The sequence below is a fragment of the Gallinula chloropus genome, assembly GCF_964237585.1.
Source record: "Gallinula chloropus genome assembly, chromosome: 6".
NCBI lineage: Eukaryota > Metazoa > Chordata > Aves > Gruiformes > Rallidae > Gallinula > Gallinula chloropus.
The window spans coordinates 3,128,278-3,154,957 of record NC_140091.1 but is presented as its reverse complement, the minus strand read 5'-3'; the positions used below and the strand labels follow the sequence as shown (position 1 = coordinate 3,154,957).

Below are 26,680 nucleotides of genomic sequence, written 5' to 3'. Positions count from 1 at the left end.
TGCTGGCTGGTGCAGCTCTGGCTTTTTGCCATCTGGTCAAGCCACGGGTCCTTCCCCACTGCTGCAGGAGGCTGCCCCAGCCAAAGTCCCGTGGTTTAGTCACAGGGAAGGGTAAGGGATGCATGTGGACAGGCAGAGCACTAGCTGGTGTGGCCAGGAATGTTTGAACCCCTGAGTTCAGCAGTTCAGTGTTGTGCTGTTACATGCATCCCAGATGCTTCATTCCTCATCACGAGACATTCCAGCGAGGGCACAGCTGGTTCCTGGTTTGAGGGATTTCTTCTTGGACAGTATGCTGGGAAGTGACTTGAAAGGATGCCACATCACTGTGCTGGAAGAGGACCGTGGGGCAGGTGCAACCTGGAAGAGGTTGGTTTGGTCATTCCAGTTCCAAAACCAGGGTAGGCGTGATGTCAGGGTCGCATCCCCTCCATGAGGAAGGGAGAAGGTGAGCAGAGCTGGCCAGAGTAGCAGTCACTCCCACACACAGCCCTTCAGAACCAGGGTCTTCAAACCAGTGGTGCTCTGGGAAAAGAGCTGATGGAGATAACCAGAGGTTTTGGGTGCTGGAGGCAGCTGGCCTTCACCTTCCTCACCACATGCATAAAAGAGATTGTTATCTTCCATCTGCTACGTACAGCCAGCTTTGTCCACTGTGGAATAGCTTTTAAGGATAGTCTCATCTTTGTTCACCTAGGAGAAAGTAATCGGTCAAATTTAATTCAGAGAGAGATCGGTTAGCGAAGGTTGTGATAGACAGTTAGGTCACCAGCACCTCCTATAAATCGGGGTAGAATTCCCTTCTCTGCCATACACCAGTTTGATGTAGGAAATGGCTCATTTGCAAGCTAAAGGTTTAATTAGGAGAAAAAAAAAAAAGGTCAGCACAGATCAGATGTGAATTGCAAAGTGCTAAAGAAGTTCACTGCAGCAATGCATCTACTGAGAGCCCTGCTGCAGCTCTGCTCCCTCTCTGCCCAGAATACTAACAGCATCCCTCTGAATTCCTCCTATCAACAGAAAATCGTGGATAATACCTGGGATGCTTGAAAACTGTTTGGCACCCACTTTCTTTTTTATGATAATCAAAGGGCTTTGTTAGGACCCAGAGGCTCCCTTACCAATCTCATTAACTGTGGATCCTTCTTTCCAGGTCGGGTTTCCAGAACGTGACACCCTTCGGGTCGCTGTTTCCTCTCCCCTCCATCGCAACATGAGCTTCGCAGAGGGTATTTATGCTCCTCCTCATCAGGGACACAGTCACCATGCAGATTGTGCCAGAAATACCAATAGGATGAAAATTCATGGTGTTTCTTCTGTGCCTCGCTGTATTCTGGATGGTTTTTATGGGTGTGCAAGCTGCAGAAATAAAAGAATCCTGCACAAGCTCCCTTAAAAGCAATGGGAGCAACAGTAATGTGATTACACGAGGTTTTAGCTCATCAGCCAGAGTGCTGAGCTGGCCCCAGGCAGCAGAGCCTCAAGTCAAGCCAGGCCATCGATCTCAGCTCCCAGGGTCGCTGTGGGCAGTGTTTGTTGCAATGACCTTTGGGGTCCTGGGGAGAGAGCTCCAGGGGGGCTCAGTGGCATTCCAAGTGCTACAGGCTCTGTGGGCAGCGGGAGGAATGGCAGCACCATGTGTTGCTTCAGACACTGGGATGTAGTGGGCCAGTAATACACTCTGCCACGCTGGTGCTCCTGCAGACAAGGTGGGAAGCATCATCCCTTCATCCCCATCTTGGGGAGCTCCATGAAGGCTCCATCCTGCTGCCCCATTCCTTGTGTCTCTGGGGGTTCCCACCAGTGGGGAACTGCAGTGGTGCTGCGGGTGAAGCGATGCTGCAGCTGCCCTTTGCTGAGGACTCACCAACAGGCACAGACACAGGTTCCAGCCCGATCTGCCCTGCAGCTGGGGCTGGGAGGACTTCAAGGGGTGGCCAGAATCACCAGGGCTCCAGGCATCCCACACTGTCACCAAGAACACCATGGTTTGGGGCTTCACTATGTGAACAAGTCTGCAGCAGCGCTTGGCAGGATGAAGGCTGGAAATGTCCCGAGATGGCCACCAAGGTGGAGAGAAATGACAACGGCAGCAGGACCTGGCTGGGAGAATGAGAGCGATTTTTCCAGTCACTTCCATTTGCTCCAGTATCACTCAGCCCCCACCCCCAGTCTGATGAGAGATTGCCATTTCGCTTTAAGCGCTGCTATATGAAAAAAAGGCAGATAGCAGATCGGATTGTAAACTGATGTAATTAACCAGGCAGCGTTAATTCCAGCACCTGAGACTCAAGCCCTCCGCGTGGTGTCGGTAACACTCATTTCAATAATTTCAGCAAAGCAAACTGTACCAACAATAGGCGGAGGACGGAGGAGGCTCTTCACCCTTCTGGAGGATCAGGAACTCGCAGCAATCATCAGCCAACGCTTCCAGCTGCCGGGTAAACTGTTAACACTGAAGTAAACACGTCGTGGCTCTGAGGCTGGAAACAGAAGAGCTGTAATTATTTTGAAGTTTTAACTATTGCCCCCATCGCCAGACACAGGGAACGAAGCGACACAGACCCCGACGCATCCAGCTTCCGACGAAGACGTTGTGATGCTCCTCGTGCTGAAACTCAAGTGTGCTTCTAGGACACTTAAGATTCAGGTGCGAGGTGGGAAAAGCATTAACCGTTTCCTCCCAAGGGCAGACAAAATCCGCATCACCTTGGGCAAGCCACCTTCCTGTTAGAAGTGTCGCCTCCATGGAGTCTCCTAAGAGGAGCAAGAGATTCCCTGGCCTTTGCTGAGCGCGTGGGGGAAATTCAGCTGTTCTGACAAGCAGATCATGTTCGATATCATCCGAGCTGACTCGATAGAGATGTCAAACGGGAGCAGATAGCGCCAGTCTGCCTCGCAGTTTAATTGGCTTACACTTCCACATGCCCTGTTTTGCAGTGAGGCCTTCGAGATGCAGTTTCGGACACGTGAGGTGCGCAGGGTTTTATCCTTCACAGTGCCAAAACCAGTGCGGCTCCAGGCACGGGCTGATATCCGGTCGGGTCTGCGGAGCAGTCGTTATTTTAACAGCACTTATTGACTTAGGGTCAAATATCCTTTCCCAACATTTTTTTATTTAAGGAAAGAGCCCGTATGTCACAATCTCATGCCTCATCTAATTGGATAAGTGTTTCCTTTGTCCTTGAAACCAAAAAGTAGACGGCGTATCCAGGAGCTACAGAATGAAAAAGCATCTGCCTTTGGTATTTGGCACGCCTCAATTGAAAAAACCCCGCTGCCTGGACTATAATTTCTTTTTTTTTAAATTCTGACCAGAGCCCTTCAGCTTGGATTCGAGCAGCCAGTCCTGAAGGTCGAGCTCAGGGCACGTAAAACAGCAAATCCTTTGGAACAATATATAGAACATTAATGTTTTACATAAGGCCCGAGTTTGGTGAAGCCAAGTCCAGAGTCATGCTGGAAGCACGGGAACAGCTCGCGTGCTCGCTCCCCTCCAAGCGTTGCTGTAAGCTGCTGCTGGAGCAGAGCTCAGGTCCGCTCTCCCGACGTGCCTCCCCTCCCTCCCTGTCCCACAAATCTAGCGCTCACTATGCACAAAACACTTCCATCTTTAAAAAATAATTGGAAAGGTGCACCCTGAAGTTCACTGGATCGATCCCACTGAATTATTTTATTTAGAAGACACTTCATTGTGTCAGAGATTTAATGGAGAGGTTACGATGCCCAGCCTTCGGAATGTCAATGCATTAAAGCGGAGCGTCGCGGGGAATGTTAAACTCCCCGGTAGCGCACACCCAACAAAACAGCCAGATTTAAGAAATATGGGAAGTATTAGAGAGAGTTTAGATAAGGTGTAGGCTGCCTGGACGAGCAGAACGGGGGACAGAATCCCTCTGCATGTAGCTTGCAAGCAGTGGGATGAGATCTCGCAGCCTCACTACGGCCTCACTATGCCGTTCCCTTCCATCCCTCCCAGCGCTGGCTCCCCAGGCTGTAGCTGTGGAAACACTCATCTTTCTATGTGGGCAGTACTTCCCGGCACACTTGATTAAATACTTTCCCTCGTTATTTATTGCCCATTCAACAACATCTCTGCTGCGCGTACCTTCACTGGGCAAAAGGATCTTTGCTATCAGATGCAGACCTCAGCACGTCTTAGGCCAGAGCAGTTGACTGCAACGATCTCCGTGCAGGGCTGCAGTGAGAAACCTCAGGGTTCTCGGCTTATTGAGCGGCGACTCTGGTAGTGCAGAGTTACCCCACTTCTTTGTGCTTCACGTTTCTTGGTGCAGCGATAGGGCTGTGACACAGAAGATGTTGAAAGGTTTGTTTTCCCTCTCTCTCTCCTTGGGGAACCTCTCTCTTGGGGTGCTGCAGGGAAGAATTGCGATCCGCCGAAGTACTTGGAGGCTGTAAAGTTTCAAGCGAAACGGAAGGGCGGGGGAAGGAATGACAAGTCCTTTTTACTGAAATTCTCTCCCCAAAATGGATTTGGCAGAGCCCGGCTCTGCCGATCTTAAAGCAAGGTTTATCATTTGTGCAGGCTGCTGCCTGAAGGGGGAAAAGATCTTTGAAGTCGCTGAATGATGGAAAGGTCTCCCCCCCCTCCTTCCCCGCTCCTCTCCCTCACACACATATTTTAAGGGTGGAGACTGGGAGATGCTCAACTGCCCTGAGTCAGGAAATTACATGACAAATTAAACAATTATGTGTTTTAGCACTGAGAGCCTGTTTAGCCATTTAGCCCCAAACAGGCATTTCACATGGATTCCACGGGCATTTATACTTCTCCCCATCACCTGTAATTCTACACGGCATCATTTTCCCACACGCCAAGAGCTCCCCTGGTCCCGTCCCTACACCTCAGAGAGATTTCTTTATCATTTAACTTTATTACAGAAGGCACTGCCTGGACACTGTTGGAGTGACAAGGACTATTTCCTTAATTACTGTACATTGATAATAGCATTTACTCTGGCAGCTCCAGTGCTATTCAATCAAGCAAGATTCAATACAAAAAAGCTGATTTGCCAAAAAAGAGATTAGCATAAGTGCCTACAGTCACATTCTATTTTTGAAGGTAAAGCTACTGTGTCTGTGAGCTTTCTTGTGGGAACTTTATAAAGAGAGATTAATCTAGTTTATCTCCTTCAAAGGATATTTGGGGAAATCGCAGAGAGTCACTGTTTTGGGCTCTTTGGGCAAGAATTTTCTATAAACATGTAAAATAAAGAACTGCACAGAAAACACTAATCAGCAGCAGGAAGGTGTAGGGGTTCCCCCCCCTCTTTTACGTGAGCATAGACATTTGTTGTGAAAAAACTCTCAGTTCCCCAGTTTGCTGTTGCTGTTCTTTGTCATTTAATCAAGTGGTGAGCGTAGCTGTTGCACTTTAAAATTAAACGCTATTATTTATGGTAGAACTTGTTCTGGTTAAAACTGCAGACCTCAGCACTCTGAGCGTTTGTAAGCAGAAGGTTAAGCAGGACATTTTAAATGGTAAAGCAAAGGGCTTAATCAAGGCTGAAGAGCAAAATGCAGCGGGATAACAGATATAGTAAATAGGCATTAATCACCATCCAGGCTTAATCCAGGTATTAGGCAGTCTTGGGACTAATACAAAGACTCACTTACATAAGGACTCGTTCTAGCAGCCCTTAAGGAAGCGAAGAACTTTATTCTTGGGAGAAACTTCCCCGCTGTTGAAGGCCAGTGCAATAGCAGGCCTGCATCAGGGCTCTGTAAAATGATCGTCACGCAATTGTTTTGCCTGGAGGGGATTTCTCCAGTTCGGAGGCACGTGGGGGTGTGGTTCAAGGAAGGGAAAATGGAATTGCTGGAGCATAAGGAGCCACTTTTCCATGTGGGGTTTTTTTTTTTTTCCCTGCTTGACACCAACTATTTACTGTGACATCAAAATCCAAGCTAAGCACTTCTTGCCAAGGATGGACGAGATAAAATCACGAAGCCAGTATCATCTCACAGGAGACAGCTCACTGTCTTAGTGACAAATTTAGTGACTACAAATCCAGGCTTAGAACATAGTCCTTCCCTAGTCATAATCCAGCACTTTGCACGCTGGATTTGCGTTTAACTACCGATGAACTAACATTTTAGTTTCAGGAAGATAATAGCACATCCAGAGCTACGAAAGCCACTATACAAAAGTTCTTTTATTAGATGCTTAGAAAGATTAAAGTGCTTCCACGTTTAACTTAACATGAAAAATTCCAAACCTTTACACAAACAGCTATGGCCCACGTACTGACACAGCAGCACACAAACCCCAGCCTCTGGCCCAGGGTGGGTTTTGGCATCCTGCTTGAGCTTGCCTTACCTAGCCATGAAACAGAAAGCCAGGCCCATGATAAGCACGACACAACCTAACCTGAGGAAAGGGGCAGGAGGTGGAAGTGGGGAATGGGGGAGATGGCCAGGGTTTATCTGTTCAATAGCAAAAAAAAATCCACAAACCTTTAATTGTAAATGTAGGAGAAGGACAGTGATGTAACTGTTCCCAGGGAACACTATTCTTATTTTGTAGAGGGAGGTGAGCCAAGATACTTAAGCTCTAGAGAACCTTTAACACAGGAAGCTATTTATCATAACAAGCTTGGTTGATACTGCTCCCATACTGAACCAATTAGATTAGCCTATTTCGTCATACTTCATAACTTGGGATGATAGGTTTCCAAGCATGGTACAGTGCAGTAATTGAATTTTGATCAAACACACATGGCCCATAACCCAGTATGTGAAACTTTCAGAACAGTTCACAGCTTTTAAATATCCAGTCAACATGTTGCCAAAAGTACAGGATGTACTTGATGCAAGTGGGAGAGGAGGGGGGAGCACGAGTCCACGCCGTAACTTGGTACAGCTGTAAAACAAACATTTTTTTGTTCCAATCCTGTTCCTACTTTAGCAAAGGAGCTGGGAGGAAGACAGTGAATGTCAAGTAAGTCGTTTTTCTCCCCAACCCCCACACCCCCCAGGCACACATTTCCCTTTTAACATTCTTAGATTACCACAACCTTTTAAATTCACTATACTGTACTTTCATACTGTATTAGACACACCAGCAATTATGTTTGTTAGCATGACACATCCATTGCTTACACTTAGTTAACAAAATAACTTAAAAGTCGCATGCATCATCCTCTTAATAGGGTTATAATCAATGGGACCATGGAATGAAAGCCCTAAAAATTACCCCCCACCTCTGCATTCCCCAGGCTTCTGCCTCTGCCAACACAATCCATATGGTGGGCAGCCTCGTCAGGCTCAAGGTGAACGCTCAGTCAGTTCTTTGCAGGCAGCGATCTCCTCTTACATGTTCTTGCCATGTTTTCCCCACGGTAAATCCAAGGAACTTTGAAGAAGACTCTGCCTAAAGGAAACAGAATACATGAATAAATTCATTCCTGCGGCTCCACTGGCTGGGGGGGCAAAGCACCCACCACAGAACAGGTTCGTGACATGGAAAACGCTGTGCTGGACTTTCTTTTGAGCTGGTTATGGCTATCCATATCAAAGCTGCTCCCTGGCCCAGAGCTAAGAGTCTGGCACGAGCAAGCAATGGAGCAGGGTATCACCAACCTCTGCATACCATCCTGCCAACTTCTTTCTCAGCTTTGAATGCTCTGACCTGTGAGGCAGCCAGAGGCAGCTCCAGGCATCCCAGCGAACCCGAAAGCAAAGTACCAGGGCAGCCAACACCTTTGTTTTCAGCCAGGTGGTGCAAATGACACAAAGGATGGGAATTGCTGCTGCATCCCTCCAAAGAGGGTAGGGTCTGAGGGTTTACCCAAGCTCTTCTAGTTGGACTTGGTGGATGGCCTGTCTCCAAGCTGTCTCACACCTGCTCTGGTGCACAGTTGTGTAAGAGGCGCAGCCACGGGTTCTAAGGGGAGACACGGTGCTTCTTGGATGTAACAAAACATACATCTCATTTAGTCTTGCTCTTGGTTTGGGACAGGTGTATTGTCTGATCACAGCCATCCCCCTGTCAGAGAGAGAGTGCAGAGGCTGTGCTGGCTCCATCTCCCTCCCCACTCCCCACTAAGTTACAGTGCTGCAGAGGAAAGAAAAAAAAAGGAAGAAAAAGAATTTGTTGTTCAACTTATCAGACTTGGACCAAACCTCAGCTCAAACCAAGGTTAAATGGGCCTGTCCTAAGCCTCTTAAAGATAGGATTTATATAGTAATTACAGTAATGGAAACTGATCTTTATAATTTTTATACTGCCTAAAATTCTGCTGTGTCATATGCATCTGCAGAGCCTGGGAACTGTGCGTGGAGAGAGCACTGCAGTCTTGAAAGCAGCTATTCAAATGTATAATGGAGAATTATCAGAGCATGAGTATGTTCGAGATTGTAATGAAGTACAAAGAGTAAGAATCAGAAATCCTGGGAAAAGCAAGGAGGTTTTCTTTGAGACAAGCAGTATTTTTAAAACACTTTCTTTTGTTGGGAGTTTTTTGGAACTAGATCTTCACCACCCCCAGTGCAGACAGCATTGAGACTGCCCAGTTTGTTCCTGTATTTCCTTTCTTTTCCTTTCTACATTCTGAAGTCTGGAGAGTGAGTGTAGTGCAGAATGCACCTCGGCCAGACAAAATCCTCACATCCACTTTCCAGTTCTCTCTGTCGTGCAAGGAAAAATACCCGAGTGCCAAGTCTCTGCTGTGCGATAAAGAACAACTTCAGAAGATGCGGAGATCTGATAGGGGGTTTGGCTCCACCTTCAGGAAGCAGAACGCAAAGAGACAACAGGGGTTGAAGTTTCATACATACTTTCTGCGGAAACTGAAGCCCACAAACCCTCTCTTATTGACAGCTACGGCTCCCCAACGTGTCTTTGCTTCCTACTAGAAAAGACTCCCTGATATGATGCCGTGATTCAGCACTTGATTCAGCTCCGAGGAGTCCAACCCCTCGCAGAGGTACTGAGAACTTGTGGCAGGACATCCAAAGGCAGCTGATACACGGACAGGCAGAGCTGATACACAAAGCTAAACCCGAAGCAGCTTTCAGGTGAGAAGTGGTGACACAGAGGATGTCACAGAGCTGTATCAGCTACTATCAGCCCTTTACACCGTCAGCACTAAGGATTCCATACAAAGTGCAATTTTCCTGTAACTCACAGGGATTCAAAGGGTTCTCTGGGTAACACAGATGGATCGAGAGGGAGAAAGACGGAAGAGGCTTGATAAAATGTCAGTCTAACAAAACACCTAAGCATACACCTGAAGTTGAGCTATTTTTAATCCTCAGATCCAGGCAGGCAACGCAAACAGAGTAAGCTCTTGTACTGCACCGCTCGGCAGACTGATGCTGGTTGAACTCAGAAGATAGCAGCTGGTTAAAAAGCATCATTTAAAGGGATTAAACTGATGCATTTCGTAAAGAAGCCATATAGTGACCAGTAATAATAATGGAAAGGGACAAGCATTTAAGGGTGAGACTACACTGAGTCTGAACGACTGTGTGATGTATTAGTGAAATAATACCCACAAAAAGTGACAGTCCTACGAGGCAGTGGAAACCTATGGTTGCCTCCAAAACACTGCCTTTGGCATTTCCCAAGCAGGGTGCTTAAGCACCCAACTTTACTGTACTCAACATCATTTTCTGGAGGAAACAGGTTTGAAAACTGCAGAGCAAGCAACAGGGATGGCTCTCAGTGCAGAAATGGACTAAACACCTAATGAATCTACAAATAAAATGAAAAAACAATGAGAAGAGATGCAAGAAGAGTGAATAGACATAGCTGTGTAAGCAAATACAACTGAATATACTCTTGAGGAACGAGGGAAACAATTCTTGATGGGGTGACAACAGATGTTCTCCAAAAAAAAATTCTACCAGAGTATTTCAAACACAAAAATCTTCCTGTGGAGCTAAGAAGTTTTACTGGCAGATGCACAGTGATACATGTTTGGAAACATAATAAAACCTAACACTAAAGGTGTTATCAGGTCCTGAAAGGAGAAGCAGTATCTTCATGTAATGAGCAGTGGGTGGTTGTGGGGAGGGAAACTGTTCGGGGAATGAAACAGGAGTCATGGGAAGTTGCCATGGCAGAGCTGCCATTTAAATCAGAGTTTGTTCTAAAATATCTCTAAATCCACTCCTTTGGAAAATGAGCTCTAAGCACAAGTGAAAGATGCACAGGTTGACCTAACTGAACAAACACAATCCAGAGTAATTTATTAATCCAGTAATAACACCTCAGCACAACCACTTCTGCACTGTGTGAGTGAATGCTGAGTGCCCACAGCTGAATGTTTCTACCAGCTACCTCTCCTTCAGACCACCCTTAAGCACACTGCAGAAAATCCTAAAATGGACCTTAAAAAAAAATGCCCAAAAAGCAAAAGAAAGGACAGTTTTATGGAGTCATTTCTGCAATGACTGAATTGCACTGGTACTTAGGGAAGATTTGGATTTAACTCCTGGCATGGATCTTGCAGCATCTTCAGTGAATAGCTTTATACAGGTTTTTAAAGGCCAGGCACTTCACATTCTTTTTTTAAACTCTGGCCCTTACTTTTTATGTTCTTTATTTTTACAGATACAGAATAATGCTTCTCTGTCTTGCTGGAATGCTGAAAGGATTTCTGAATATCTGCAAGGCCAGCAGATATCATTTTATCTGGGAACAAGGCGGGGGGATGACATAGTACATCATCTAATTATTTTTATTGCTTTGCAACTGTTTTTTGGGAAAACAATTCGGAGAGATGATTATTCCAGTGCAGTCAGAGCAATCAGAACTACCGAAACACTAGGATGGCCAACTTGATTGACAGGAGAAAGCTAATGCAGGCAGCAACACAGAAAATCATCATAGGACAGACATTTTTGATAAATATTACTGTAGCCAATTTATTATTAACACAGTGGGACAGCTTTACATCTTGCATCACACTTTTCACAGCCCTTATGGTAAACATGCCTTATCTGACAATTACAAGATGAAAACAAAGACCTCACTAACTCTCTACTGGCCCTGCAGTACTATCTGCATTCTCAGTTAACCCCCTCTAAACTTCAGCTAGGCAGCTGAACAAGCATCTAGAGACACAGATACGTGTGTTCAGATACAGAATGTAATTCCAACTGCACCCAATACAAGTTCCAAAGGTTACCCCATCTGTGTGATTTCTAAAAGGCTTTGCTGACAAAGGAGTGGAAAGTTGGTAGGACAAGATAGAGGATCAAGTGGAATATCATCTGAAGGGAAAGGGAATTTGGCTAATAAAAGAAAATTGAGCTAAGGCTCAAAATATTGCTCAGTCTGGTCACTCGTGGCTTCAGTCTGACTGCTGAAGCAGCGTGGTCCTGACAAGAGCACACAGTGGCATCACACACCGGAGAGCGTCAGGATGGCAGATTCCCACAGCAGTCTGTATTTCCTGGGTTGGTTGACACACTGCTGCTGTTTCCTACAGAAACACTTGGAATAACAGATCTTTCCCTCTGCTGGCTACTTGGTTTCTGGGACTAACAAACTACCTGATGGACCTCATAGCTAATGGTATTTTCATCTGATTTACACAAAATAGCGCCCGTATTCTTTTACAGATAATGAAGCACAAGATGGACTGCTGAAATCATTAAGTCAAGCCCACTGCTACTTGTACACATGGAGATACATTTTAAAATGAAATCTTGAGAGATGAGATGCCTGAGGCCATTTATTTATTATAACATCCACAGCATCTTCCTTTTTTCACAGCTATACTATCAGCTTCAGCATTACAAATCAAAAAGCAGACAAATCGCTGGGTGATCTTAGCCATGAGATTTTATTTGATTCAAACATTTCTCTTCCATCCACTTGCTGTCTGGTTTTGAAAGTATTTCAGGAAACAAAACTGACATGCACAAAGAGCATTCCGGGAAGGAGAGACAAAAGGGAGATGCAACAAGTATCAGGCAAGTGAGCAAAGGTAACAGAGTGTTCTGATCTCTTAAATCTCCAAGTAAAACACGTGCTAGCAAGGATCCCAAAACTACATCTTTCCTGTGTGAAGGGAAGAATTAATATTAAGCACAAAGTATTTCTTGTGGTTTATTCGCATCGTGTGATCTGTCAGGTTACACTGAACTTGAAAAAAAAACCCAAAACCAAGCCAGGACTTCTTTACAAAGCTTTCTGTGCTTGAGAGAGACTAAAAAAACCACAAATTGCACTTCTGAAAATCAATGTAAGGAACCTCACTCTTTGCAATTCCCTCAAAAACACCATTCGTGGACACAATAGTAACATTTTCGGAGTATCCTTTGAAAAAACAAAGAATAGCCCAAATTTTGGGGAAAAACCTATACTACAGTTTTTATCACGTGGATTTCTTGCTCAGTTACTGCCAGCTTTCCATAGAAGGTCAAGGGAATATCCATGAAGATTCTGTTGATATGCTTCCTGCCTCTGTGTGCATGTACTTCTCTTGAAAGAATCATTTAGCTAAATTTTTGGTTGTTCTAAACACTTTGGTCAGACAACTTTGAAGGACACAGTATTTATTTCACTGAAACACAACTGATCTAAAATAAGAACCTTTTAAGGGCTTAATTAGTGCAAGTAATTCACTCTTTTTTGACACTCTGTAGCTGTAAAACACAAGCACCAATTTCTTTTCAGAAAAAGGGGTGTGTATTTCATTGTGGGTGATTTGAAGGGAAGGAAAAAAAAAATCAAAATAAGCAGAATGATTATTTCTTATTCTAGGCTTAGGACACACCAACCTCCCCCCCTTTTTTGTGATGTGTCTCCTACAGTCCTGGATTTTTATACATCCATATTTCTACTGTTGATCTGTACCTTGTCCAAATTTGGTTTTGAAGCTTTACAGAAATAATTCTTTCAATTAATAGAATTTCATAGAACCCACCAGCACAAGATTTGGGGCCATCTGGATGTTAACTAACAGGGCAGAAAGGAAAGCAGTTTCTGCAGTTTGGGCTATTTCAGTTCATTTACAAACCGCCACACAGAGTTATGAAAACAGACCCCAAGTGTAATCCTGGCCCATCCATGCTAAAACTCATCGATTTCAAGGAACTAAAGATCAGCACAGCTGCTCTGAAGGACTCTCTCCATCTCTGTAACACTCCAAATTACACTTACAGACACACATCAGCACAAACAGCGTAAGTCTGCGCACTGCACAAAGGGTACAACCCAGCCACAAACTACACACTCACAGAAACACAGTGACCACAAAGAAACTTGCTGCTTTGAGGTAAACTCCTTCACTTGAGGAACGGTCACATTTTATCACCTCTGTTCAGGGTACTTTTAATTTTCGGTTCTGATCAAGTGAAATTAATGACTCATCAGCAATTGCAGTGGACGGCTGGATCCATCTGTAAAAAGAAAAGGCACCTACACACTCATGACACTTACTGCCAGGGTTAAGGGTAGGTCTGCATCTTCCTGAAGGTTGCATTGGTTATAGTGAGCCGTGTCAGCCTTGCTCCATAGTAATCTATAATGTAACTAGAGCCATCGGAAGGTCCAACGATCTACAAGAGAGAAAGAACCGAGACTTTTCAATATGAAGTGAAATATACACTTTGTGCTAATGTCTCAATTACTGCTAATTTTCCCATCATAAAATTAGTCATGCTTAATTAGTCAAACAGAAACTAGATTTATTTTGAAGTTATGCTGTAGTTTAACTATTTTAGCAAGCACTGTCTCGGAAGGAACATTTCCCTAGGGCTTCTAATCAACCAAATTACACAGCCAGGCGCTGGTACTAGGTTAAGCCGATGAGGATTTGAGTCACAAAATCAGGCTAACAAATGAGTGGGCTCCAAACCACTTTTCTTGAACAAAGGAGGGTAGGCAGGAGAGAATTAGGCTGATGACAAGTATCTTTGAAATACTGCACAGGTAAGGAAGGGAGGGAAGGAGAGAAGATCGTGGCTTTTTTGTTCTGGAAACACTAAATTGATTTGGGTTCACCAGGGAGATGAATAAGGAGAGATGAAAGGTACTCTCAACTCTGTCTGCAAGTGATCTGAGGCAAGATCACTGCAACAGCACAGAAAGGAATTGGAGAACGTGTATATTTTAAAAGGTATATATACAAAGATGTGTACCTTAATTTTTCTATAAACCCAGATAAACCATTTCTGTACCTGCAGTGCCTTTTAAGTTCATCATAGGTAATTTGTAATTCATGCTAAATGGATGCACTGTAGAGGAAGAATAATTTGTCACTTTCATGATGTCCCAGGATATCACCCCAGCTGGGGACTTAACTGTCACAGCTCTTGGGTGATATGGGACTTGTACTGGGAGAAGAAGCAGGAAAGAAAAAGCAGCAGTGCACTCCTGCATGCTGTATGGACACCCAGATGATGGGCTCCATCCAGAACTTCATGGTTCAGGACACAGCAGCAGATCTCATGCAAAGTCCAATGCTCTGTGTCACGTAGAGAGCTCACAGGTTCTGACAAAGTTAATTAACAGTGTTATAGCTTCTAAGCTATTCATAATGAGCATTTATAGACAGCTCATCTAATTTTTAATTCAAACAACAAATATACTGGTATTTGGCATCCATATTCTGAAACATCAATCTACAAACACAGCTAAAAAAATGCCTTTGTTTTTCAATACACAAGGGCTCTTAAGGCTAAAATGCTATCAAAGAATTAGCAATCATATCAAAGCTTTAACACACACAGATCTGCATCTTATTTTGAAAGTCCTGACTTACCTGCATTGAAATAAGTATGAAATCAATTAGACTACCAATTCCACAAAATCCTACTGTGCAGAACTTTAACAAACCTAAAAAAGGAAAACAAAATTGAACTGTAGCTTTAAGCCAGTTATGATGAAGTTCATAGGTTTCTGGGGGCAATCACACCCCACTGTATCCCCATCCTGCAACATATATATATATATATGCACACAAACACACACCTAGAAGCAGACCTAAAGATCCTTAGTTATCAGGGCAAAAACCACACTACATATCCTTATTTCTACATTCTGAATACACTTTCATAATTTTAAGTATTAACCTTTCTTTTTAACACATTAATGTTCTTAAACAAGGAAAGACAAAAGTCAATAACCAAGTTACTGGAAATTTTCCTTTCTTTAACTGAGGCAGACAGAAATAATCCCAACTTGAGCTGCAAAACTTAAGAACAGCAGCATGAGCTGCAGCACATGCTGATTTGATTTTCAGAACATGCTACTTTGGAGAACAATCCTCTGTATCATTTCTGTATTTTTGCTGAAATAGGAATTTATTTTGAATATATATATACACACACACACATATATAAGCACTTCTTTTTAACTGGTATTCAAAAATGTTATTTTGGTGTGAATAAATGAAAGATTGATAGAAAATATATGGGAATAGCAACTAACAGATAAATGTTTCATTGGAAGTTGCTGTGCAAGGCAGACTTCATTTGGAAAATGCTTTCAGAAGGAGAAGCTTGTCTTGAAATTTTTATTTTCTTTAATACAGTTTCTTGTACAATGAATATAATACAATGAGTACTACACATATTGTAAGTAACACATGGCTGAGTTAGGCAACTATCTGGGTTATTTTGAGAATGAGATCCTTATCGTGAAGATGTTTTTCTCTTTAGCCAGGCACAGAGTGTAAAGAGGAATGCCTTTGTAACTCACTTGTAGGCTGTGCTGCACAGGGAAAACACAGATCCCTGCTAAAAGGCTGATCTCTGCTGTGCTTACAGGGGCCAGCACACTTCTGAGGCAAGAGAAGCACGTTGATAACATCAGTCAGCGTGGCAGCCACAAGATGAGCTGTGCTGCATAAGACCTGCTAGGAAAGCTGAAGAACGAAGCTGCTCCCAGTCAAACACCTGAAGGTCTCCAGACCTCCAGCTCCTCCTCTGCACAGCCCCTCTCTGCAGCAGCAATCTGCCCCACGTACCACCTCCTCTCCCCCGTGCCCTGTTTATGAGGCTGCATATGGAGGGGAGTGGGGGAGTAACTGCACACACACAGCAGGAAGAGCATCCCACTGTCTGGAAATAGCTCCCACAGTCGACAGGATGATACCAGCCTGATTTATAAACTCCAGGGAGACAGTTTATAACCTCTCCATGGAACACCTCAGCAGTCAGAACAGGGAAACTATACCTAATGACCACGAAGATGGAAGAGTAGTAGCAGGATGGACTTTCAGCTGATTAGGAGCAAAACCTGTGTGTGTATTACAACTCAAGTGGTGCCACTTAAATATGCAAAGAACCTAAGTTTATCATTGTTTAAAACAACTTGATGCACAAGGCCTGCAGCAGCTGGACACAGTTGGCCAGGGTTTCAGTACTGGCAGTGGTGTAACACAAAGAGCAAAAGAAATGATAGCCTTAGGAATCCACAGGAGGATGGAATAATCTCAGACACTGCTGAGCAGTTCCCTTTTACATTATCTGCATCGAGTGCAGTCACATTTCAGGTATTTATATGTGATCCTCCTTAGTCCAGCTCCTCTGCAGCTCTGGTCCTGAACCTCACTGCCAGTCAGCATTTAAGGAACCCACCAGTTCCCTTACCTTGCCTCTTCCAGCAGCAGCTCCAGTTCCCTTGAGGAACTGGCTGCTCCATTATGCTACTGGATGGAGAAGAACTGTTTCTGAACATGGCATGTGTTTCTGGAGTGCAGGGTAAAGTTGATATTTTTTCAGTTCCCTCCCCACAAGCAGATCACACTGAGAAAATCAACTGCTCTAAAACATAGAGGGAAAAATAGTGCTCTTACACAGTAATAACTTATGATTTAGTTCACAGTGTGTGGGAGAGGAAGAGGTTGCCTTCCTGATTTCTTCATATTCAATAGCTTATTTGTATTTGTGCTCTCTTTAAGCAAGAGAAGGAAAAAAAAAGTAATCCAAAGAGCATTTACAGTCTTCATCATGCCTGCAAAAAATATTTCAATGCTACTACCTTTTACAAACCATTTTTAGCCAAGGCTAAAAATGACCTAAAAAAACTCTCCCACCCAATCAACCACTGTCAAGGAATCCAATTTGTAGATTTTTTCCTTCTTTCCTGCTCTCACCTATTTGCTTTTGTCTTTTTTACCTTTCAAAAGCTTGAAAATTTGACTGTGGAAGAGTTTAAGTTTTTCTTAAACTTTGGTTACTGGCTACAGTATATATCACCAGGGTTAACAAGCTTGAGCCATGAAGATCATCTGTGTAAGGACAGAGGGTTTATGCATATGCATTACTGTAAGATCTTGTGTAATAATTACTGCACTTATTACACCAAATCCAGAAAGGTGCACCTTATTGACTACTTCCAAAAATAGATATTTTGGTGAAACAGATGGACACAGAAAGTGCTGATTACTAAGTCTCACCCCAAAAAAGGCACAGACATTAACACAAGATTACCAAGAAGGGCAGAGAATGATATTAAAAAAACAAAGGTTTGCATTTAAGGGGCAGAAACTCCAAATTCTTAGCTGAAGCAACAGTAACAGGCATAGCTTTCTCCAATTCATTGCTCCATGACATCTAGGCTTACATTTACTCCATTTGTCCAGCTCAGAAGCAATGAAAATCCTAGCCAGTGACTGTAGTTCTAACACACTATGGTATTTCCATTAGACAGAAACCAGTGGCACCACCACCCTGGGAATCAGGTCCTACAAACACTAACCAGAGGTAAGTCTTACAAAGGTCCCAGCTTCTGCAGAACTGTTACTAATACTATGAGCCATCCTGAAGGAATGCATTTGCCAGAGTAAATTCCATATCCCCAAGCCCTAGGTTTACAGTAACGTTTGTCCTCTACTTTCCTGGTAAAATGAAGCATCATCTCAGTAGCTGGCACGTCAATTAAACCACTTCTGTTCCAGTGCCTCCCAAAGAATGCTGTGGGAAATGTCAATGTGAAGCAAACATAAAGCAAAACTATCAACAGCAATAATTATGTTTACTTATTAGGATTTCATCTGTCGGACAACTATATACCCTGTTGACACCACTCACTCCAGCAGAAGAGCAGCCTGAGGATAATTCAGGATTTCATCTTATTTGCCAATAAAATGAGGATTCTAGCTGTAAATATTAAAACTGTGGCTGTCACCTTGTGTTACCCAAAATACAAGTATACACATGCAACTCCCTCATAACAATAAGCTTTACCTCAAAGAGAAAAAAACCAAGAAATCAACTTACCTAATGCAGGGTAGCCCAGATAAAATCTATCTGCTCCCAACCATCCAAGAAATAAGGACAGAGCCACTGCCACTTTGTAGGAGTAACCATTTCTGCCAAAAGAAACAAGCAATGTAGACAATGCCTGCAGAATAGGTCCACTCTTACTTCTGAAAATTAAAGTAGTGACTCATTTGCCTGCTGCTTCAGTTAGGAAAAAAAAAACCCAACCCAACACAACAGACTTGTTATTTATCTCCAATTAACGGACACAGAATTGATCATTTCAAACTGGGTAGCCATCCTCCATAAAGCAACCTCAGCTGTTGCAGCTCAAGTACACTCTTGCAGAATACAGATTATTCTGAAACTAAATTATGATTTCTTGTCAAGAGAGACTCCAATCAGTTGCTGACACCTTCCCAGTTGTACGGAGCACGTCCTAACAGTTCAGCCCTACTGAGACAACACTAGGAAGCTAAGAGGTGTCTGCACACTGTCTGTGGGCATTAGTCTCATGTGCAGCCAAACCAAGAGGAACAGCATAGACAGGTGAGATGTCAGCAGAGACAGTATCTGCAACGAGATCTGAAGGAGAAATGAACCATGGCCACTGGCTGAAGAAGCTGCAGGAAGGATTCAAGAAGACAGGGATGTCATGTATCCATTTCCTGCACTCAAAGGGTGGTAAACAGTTCAAACACATGAATGCCAAGAACTGTTGGTGGTACAAAGAGGCACAGTGGTGGGGAGCTACTCTAAAGTTAAGCACCCCATGCTGAGTCACACAAAATACACAAATACAACAAATTTTCTGAGCTTCATACTAACTGGCACCACTCTTACCAGCAGCAGGAGTGATGGGGCCACCTAACAACCTGCAACTTTTGGTCGTTGCTGGTGTGCACTTTACACTAACAAGCCAAGTAGAAACACCCAGCTATCAGATACAAGAACTTGCTGCATCCTTTGCTGCATTGGCAAACAGCTAGCTTCTGAAAAGCAAAGCAAACCCAAATGTAATTAGAATTTTAAAAATATTCAATAATTCACTGTTTTGATACACACATTGCTATGTGCCAGCAATTACTTAACAAGCCCAAATTAAACTCTCGGCTGACAGTTGAGTAAAACATAGTTTCACAAAGACAGTAGAGCTAAGAAAGGTCCAAGCACCTTTATTAAGCACTTTCAAGGCCAAATAAAGATCTACCTTTTTGCTTATTGTCTAGATTTACTGACTTTAAAACTTAATGGCAACATTAAGTGATTAAATCATGACTCTTACCTCAATATTTGTTACTCAGTGCTTATTAGCAACACAGAACATACTGGGCATTCCTGGAACCTAATGTAACGTAAATTATCATCTTTAGAACAGTCTTGTTTCCACTGTAAAGATCATTAATGGCTTTATTTAAAAGTTGAGGTAAACGGCTGGAAATTGTTTATCAACTACAAAGTGTCAGCAGCCCTCCAAGGACACCAAAGCAGAGAAAGAGCTCTTGCATAAAAAGGGGGGGATATGGTTTAATTTGAGATGCTCCTGATCAAAACCAGTAATAAACTGAGTGCCTGCACTGGGAGGCTTTTAAAAGCAGTCTGCAACCCAGTCAACATCAAACTGAAGGGCAGAAGAAATGGAGGATGAAGTGGAAGTGTGCTGATACTGTAACAAGGCTGCATGCACCCTGTGTTCCCTTCCCCACTCTTACAGGTAAATATGTGCACTGAAGACTAAACCAGCAACCAGGAAAATAACACATCCCAGGCCTCTCAAGGAATTTCTACAATTGGCTAAAAGATGCAATTTCTTTTCAGCTGCTCTTCTGATTTTTACCTTGCTTCTCAGCCTCTTCCAATCCTTACTGGTTTTGAGTAGATTTCTTCCAGCTGCCACAGTGAAAACCTTTTCTTCCTGCTCTCCCACACCAGTCTATACACTAGGCAGGTATTGCTGTAGGTCACAGTGCCTTCTGTGCTTTTTTTGGGTCTCAGCACTGCTTTGTGCCCTGTCCACACTGAACGTCCTGAATTTCTCACACCAGCATTTTAAGGACCCCTTGTCTGGAATGGCAATACATGAACACACAAGCCTGGAGCATCAGGGCCTGTGCACATCAAACAAAAGAGATGACAGAGTGCCAATCTGGGGAATTCTACAATTTGGCCAAATAAAGAAATAATCTACCTCCAAAAGATCCAACTAAAACCAAACCAAAGCAATCCTGACAGTACTCCTTTGCAATACTAATAATAACAATATAAAAATAAGGAGCGACCTTATTAGCACTCAAAAGCTTTCTCCTTGAATAAATACTAGGAGCAACTTAAACACCCACTTCCATGAGCATACAACATCTCTGTGTCTAAAGTAACTGGATCCCAGAACTGTTACCTGGATTGCTGTGAAATTCCAGTTTTGACTAAGAACAACTTGCTGATTTGTGTGATAGAGATCAACCTACTGTCCCATGCTAAGACAACCCTGCTATGGGAAGATGCCTTCTTGAACCAATTTTCCAGTTAAATGATGTGCAGTTATTTCAGCCAGAGGACAGTTATGGTTTTTGTCACAACTCAGATAAGATGCTGGAAAATCTCAAAATAAATAAGCAGTAGAAAGGGCAGGCCTACTGCTGTAGTATCAAGCTGGAGATTCCTGCTTTAAATAATGTTTCTAACACTTGGGTAACATTAAAAATGAGTTTTAAAAGGTTGATGTACCCAGCAGTGATTAGACCACTTTTTACAAGCACCACTTCTTACAAGCATACATATGAAAGATGGTAACATCACTCTTGCTGCCATTTCTAACTGGCTTTGGGGCTTTATCAAGTTCATGCCTGTGTAACTGTCCCTACATTCACAGTTAGATTTTACCTGAGTTTTCAGCAAGCCCACAAAGTCCTCTTCCCCATCTGCCATACCAGCAGGCATGGGAGTGGAAAAGCCACAGCAAGTTGTTTTGGTAGTGTAACCATTGATTATTTCATCATAAATAATAGTCACTATCAAGTAATTTATATCATAAGAAAGACAAAGCTTTTCTGTCTACAGAGATTTATGCTTTTAATTAATAAATGTATAGAAAAAAATCTGCATTTTAAAAAAGTTTCTAGAAAATCCATTAAATAAAAAACCCAATAATTTTAAACCACTCCAAATTTATGAATTACTTTCTATTTTGAAGAAGAAGCAATTTTATTAAACTAATATAGCTCATCTTATTCTCAGTCCCCACCACAGATGGGACTGGAACGCAATTGTTTCTGGACAAAAATGTGACTGAAGTCTAGTTTGCTAGTATTTAAATTTGATTAGATGTAATAATATGTTTTCTTCAATTTGCTGAGCTTTGACTGTTGAGAAGACTAAATGCAGAGAAAATATTTATGAAACTAAGAGGCTGAGCTGTACTTCTGAGTTAGGCAAATTACTGAGCCGCATCACATCTGAGTTATTTGCCCACTAGTGTGATAAGGAATACCCAGTGAATATTACTGGAGTTGTAATTTCCAAAGATCCCAGCAGGAGAAAAGCAAAAGGCTCCTGCATGAATCCCAGAGAATGGAGAAACAAATGGTACTGACAGGTGTTTGCTGATCATTAGCATTGGCCGGTTGGAACGTTCATTGGTATCCAGAGCTCATCACTGCTCACAATGTGATTTAGAAATCTAGGTCTGTCATTTCCATTTTCAGAAACAGGTTCTTAAAAGACACACAGGATTTGATTAAATACAAAGGTTCTTTAAAAACAGAGACCAGTTCGTTTCAGAGAGATTCTTTTAGGGAACTGGAGAGACACTTAAAACTCCCCCAATCCTCATGCAGAACAGCTCAAGCTGCAGTTCCAGGCACGAACCAGTACTGCCACTCAACAGAGCAGCCCAGGCCAGCCCTCCTTTCCCCACTCTCCTACCCTTGAGTCGCCCTCATCCTCACGCTGGCACAAGCGCCTGCAGCAACTGTCCTGTGACTCAGGTTGGGGAACTGATCCAAGTTAGTTCAAACCCAGAGCAGTTCCCCAACTCAGTAGAGCGGGGTACAGCAGGGGAAGGGGTGGAGGGGTGTCCTCACCCAGCTCCTTTCAGCAGCTGTGCTGGTTTTAAGCCTCTGTGAAATGTAGCCTTAGTGTTTGGGGTGAATTTTTGTGAGGGTGAGTACAAAGTAAAGCAAAGATAAAATACTAAGGTAAAGCAAAGACATCACTAAACAAAGAATAACATTTCCAAGGCTGAAACAGATTTACTGATAAACATGCATGTTGTATCCTTATACTACTTAGTGTTTATTAGAGGCTTAAGTACTGAACAACATAGGCACAATTCTACCTTCCTTCTCTCCTTCCTCCTGCCCACACTGCACATTGTTTTACATAAACTTGGAAACAAAGAAAAACCATTACAAAACCCAGCCGTGTACTTACACATTGCGACACGCAATAGGCTTGTAAAATCCAACTTCACGTCCTGTAAAGACCTTTTCTATGCCCAGGTGGTCTCTGCAAGTAATATTTGGTGCTGGCAGACACTGGACTGAGGGGAAAAACATTATTTTTAAGAAATAACTGATTGGGCACTGTAGTGTTTTTTTGACAAGACAGAAGTGAAATACATAAATGAAGTTAGACTGTTCAACAGTCGATACACAGCCCTCTAGACACAAGCATATTACTTTCTTTAAAAAAAACCCTGTTTTTTAAGACAGTCCTATGACAAATTTGTCTTTTTGCAGGATACATGTTAAGCAAAATATACAAAGGTAATTGCTGCCATAATTCTGTTGTCATTTCCATTTTGGCTCCCTTGTAAGTCAATTGGAGATCTGAACTTGACACTCAGGAAACATTTCCATCATGAAAAGAGTCACAATATTGGAATGAGTTGCCTAGAGAGGTGGTGCCATCCCCATCCTTGGAGGTTTTCAAGATCTGACTGCACAAAGCCCTGAGCAACCTGGTCCGAATCCGGTGCCAACGCTGCTTTGTGCAGAAGGTTGGATTCTATGTCTTGCTGAGGTCTCTTTCAACTCAAATTATTCTATTATTCTAAGCTAAGGCTTGACTCTTATGCAAACCAAGGTGGAAATCACAGCAGAAAGACATCTGCTAAAAGTCTGCAGCATTACCAGAATGTTACTCACTCTCCAATGTTGAAGTCTGGCTTTTTAAAGGGAAAAAATCTCAGTCCTTTGCCCACTTTCTATCAGTTTTCAGTACTTGGGAGTCCTGTTGGCTCATCCCAAAAAGCCTGCATGCCAGGTTCAATACTACACACAGGCAAGAGAACCACTATTTTGATTTTTTTTTTTTTACTATCTATTTAATATTGCATAAGGACCAAAACAAAAATTAATTCATTTTGGCCAATCAGTTATCAGCCAAGAAATGAGAGTTATGTCTGGACTTAATTGCTGTAAAGTCCTACATGGATAATACTGATCAACATGCCTAATTATGACAATTCTTTCTTGTAACAACACTCAAAAAAGAAATAAGTGCTTGTTTTTATTTAGAGAATAGGCCACAGCTTTCTCATTGAGGTCATGACAGTTAGCTCAGTGAGACTACTTGGACACTTTGCCTTAAACCCCTATTTGTTTGGGTGATGGATCCCAGAAAGACACTCAGAAACTGTACTCCTTCAAGCAGGATCCAGAAGATTAACTTTTGATTACTTAGATGAAGCAACTCAAATACAGTGGGGACAACCCAGAAACTGCTCTGTGTGCAAAAACTCTTTAGAAACCTAAAACCCAACATGTGAATCAATTTAGCAACTTTCTCCACTGTGAAGCTTACCTCCTGTTCCAATGTGTAGTATATTCAATATAATCACGTGCTCGTTGGTTAGACAACTAACAATCTCAGTGGTGACCAACCTCAAACTACAGAATATTCTTTCTACTCACTGACTGGTCATTTACAATCAGGGACACAACATCAAAGGTGATGTAAAGGACCAAATAACTTTTAAAAAGATCCATTTTGGACAGTATTTTCATCCAGTCTCTGGAAAGTATTCAGAAAACTTTCACTACCCCTTCACTCTTCCCAGCAAAGAAAATTATTCAGCATTTATAGAAAGCAAAATATGAAAGATAGCAAGCAAGCACATACATTTTTAACATGTGCACACACAAAGCGCTTCTCTTGCGCTATCAGTCAACACAGAATATTTATTTCAATGCTTGAGAACATCAGAAAACACATGTAGTAAACCAAGCCATCAATTTAAGCATTTTTCTGTTGTACTCCAAAGTACATCAGAACTTATAATCAAAATGAATCTAAGTGCTTTCAAAACAGAGCCTCGTGGCACCAAGAACTCCTGATGATGGATGGCACCATGTTTCCTTAAAAAAAAAATAGTTAAAAATTAGAAGATTTTGAAGGCTGTTCTGTCACATGACAGTTGTTCTAATGACTATATGCAAAATCTGTGTGACAGGAATGGTTTGTTTTAATCACAGTAGCGCAGGCCACAGCCTAGAGGATATAACATACACTGAAGAGATTTACCAGAAACCTCACTTACAAATGTACCAATTGGAGACTACGTATTTCTTCATTTTCAGTAAAGCATCCAATCCACACAAGTGTTTTAGGCTTTCACACTAGTGATATTACTAATCCCATGTTGCATAAAGCTCATTTAGCAGAAAAACAAATGCAGAAATCGGACATTTCCTTGGGAAATGTAGTTACTGTCAGTACACCATAGAAGTTAGAAAATCCTTACCATATGCTGTGTGGTTTGTACAGTTCATTGGCTCTTGTGTACTATTGTCTATTTTAGGCTCATCGCACATATATGTTCAGGTAATTGAGGAAAACACTTTTTCCACATGAAACACTACAACAGGTTTAACAGTAATTTATTCCACTCTTTAAACCCCGAGGATTGAAGATGCACCTTGATATTAGTTTTCCTTCCTACCCACGCCCGAAAACAGGAGCAGCACATTACCATACAGCAAATCTGCTAATCCAATTTAATACACCAATATATTGCATAAGCTCCATGTTTAATTAGCGCTGCAGCCAGCAACACCTAAAGGAACGACAATATTTATCTGTCACAGCCTCTGTATTTGAAGGCAACAAGGTAGCACGCCCAATCTGGTCTTCCTCCCTTATTTCAGTAGCTGAATACTGTAAAACTGAGGCGCTTGGTTGAGAAGTTTAAATCCACAAAACACATAAAATTGAAGGAACAGCTAAAAATGAGCATCTGAAATGCCAGTTATTTGAAATAGACAAAAAAACCCGAGCAGGAGCTTATTTCCAGAGGTCAGAACTCCCACGGCCAAGCAAAGCAGGTGATGAAGTTAACTTCTCCAAGCTTTGCTTTCCTGACACTTCTGATCTGCAGCTACATCAATAACTGTCAGGTACCATCAACAAACATTCTCCGGGGAAGGCCTGGCACGCCTCTGTGGAGCCCGGAGCCTCTCAGCTAGCCTGAAACACCTGCGCCCTGCTCCTTCGGGCCGGGGAGGAAGGCTCAACACTCTGCAAAGCCCCCACGTCTCACTCGAGTGTCCTGCAACAAATAAAAAGGGAAAGGAGGGGTCGGGGAGGGGAGTTTCTCACGCCACGGGGTTTTCTCCTGGAAAACCGGACAGCCTGCACACAGGCACAGGCTGTGCCTGCCCCAAAATACCCCCACGCAGACATGCCCCCTCCTGCTCCTTCAGGGGACACCCCCGAGGGGCTCCTGACCCGAGGATGTTCCTGAGAGCCGAGGGGCTCCCCATCCCCGTCAAGCACCTCACGCACCCTCCGCTTCCCTCCTCCCCGGCAACCAGAGGCGGCGGGGCAAGCGGCCCCCTCCTCAGGCAAACCGAGCCCCGGGCGAGGCGCCGCCGGCCCCTTCCGCTCTCCGGGCCCCATCGCCATAGCAACCGAGCCCCCGCCACCCGCCCCGGCCCCGGTCCCGGCCGCGCTCAGGATATTGCCCCAGCCTCAGCTCGTCGCACTTGAGCGGCGGTTCCGTGCCCGCCGCTCCCTCCACGGCTGCACCCGCGAACCAGAGGACGAGCAGGATCCGGGCCTCCGCCGCGCCTCTCCGCCTCCCCAGCCCCGCCGGCAGCCGCCCCGGCCGGGCGGCCATGATGGAAAGAGCCGCCGCCGTCAGCTGACTCGCCGACCCCGGCGCCGCCACGGGGAGGAGCGGCCCCCGCCGCGGGGGAAGACCGCCCTGCCTGCGGGGAGAAGCTGAATGGGGACCCCGCAAGTCGCCCGTGGGCTGCTGAGGGGACAGACTTGAGGGGACTGATTTGGGGGGGGGTTGACCTCAGCAAATATGGCTCCTGAGACAGCTAACGGCCAGTGCTGAGGGCAGAGTGTGCCCCTACTCAAGATGGCGCTCGTACAGCCCCCGGCGGGGGAACCGGCCGGCCTGTGCCCTGAATAAATATGGCCGCCCCCGCACCCGGCACCTGGCGGGCCGGCGCACACCTGCCCTTACTTAAGATGTCGGCCACAAGGA

General features: G+C 43.7%; 1 protein-coding gene across 1 annotated transcript; it reads right to left on the bottom strand.

Moving 5' to 3' along the window:
* Positions 1-7,155: 7,155 nt before the first annotated feature.
* Positions 7,156-26,314, bottom strand: TM2D1 (TM2 domain containing 1). Its single transcript, XM_084266263.1, has 7 exons — positions 26,145-26,314; positions 24,929-25,002; positions 22,615-22,723; positions 18,205-18,296; positions 14,742-14,815; positions 13,418-13,536; positions 7,156-7,393 (listed from the first exon to the last, which is right to left on the bottom strand). The coding sequence occupies exons 1-6, from the start codon at positions 26,300-26,302 to the stop codon at positions 13,426-13,428; spliced, it is 618 nt and encodes a 205-aa protein (XP_084122389.1). The 5' UTR covers positions 26,303-26,314; the 3' UTR covers positions 7,156-7,393; positions 13,418-13,425.
* Between the last annotated feature and the right edge of the window lie 366 nt (positions 26,315-26,680).

Excerpts from the sequence above, each read along its gene's own strand:
- TM2D1 (XM_084266263.1), bottom strand. The coding sequence starts at position 26,302 with ATGGCCGCCCGGCCGGGGCGGCTGCCGGCGGGGCTGGGGAGGCGGAGA. Across the intron at positions 22,724-24,928 it reads TACAAACCACACAGCATATG|TCCAGTGTCTGCCAGCACCA; the intron begins GTAAGGATTTTC and ends TTTTCCCCTCAG. Across the intron at positions 13,537-14,741 it reads TCATACTTATTTCAATGCAG|ATCGTTGGACCTTCCGATGG; the intron begins GTAAGTCAGGAC and ends TCTCTCTTGTAG.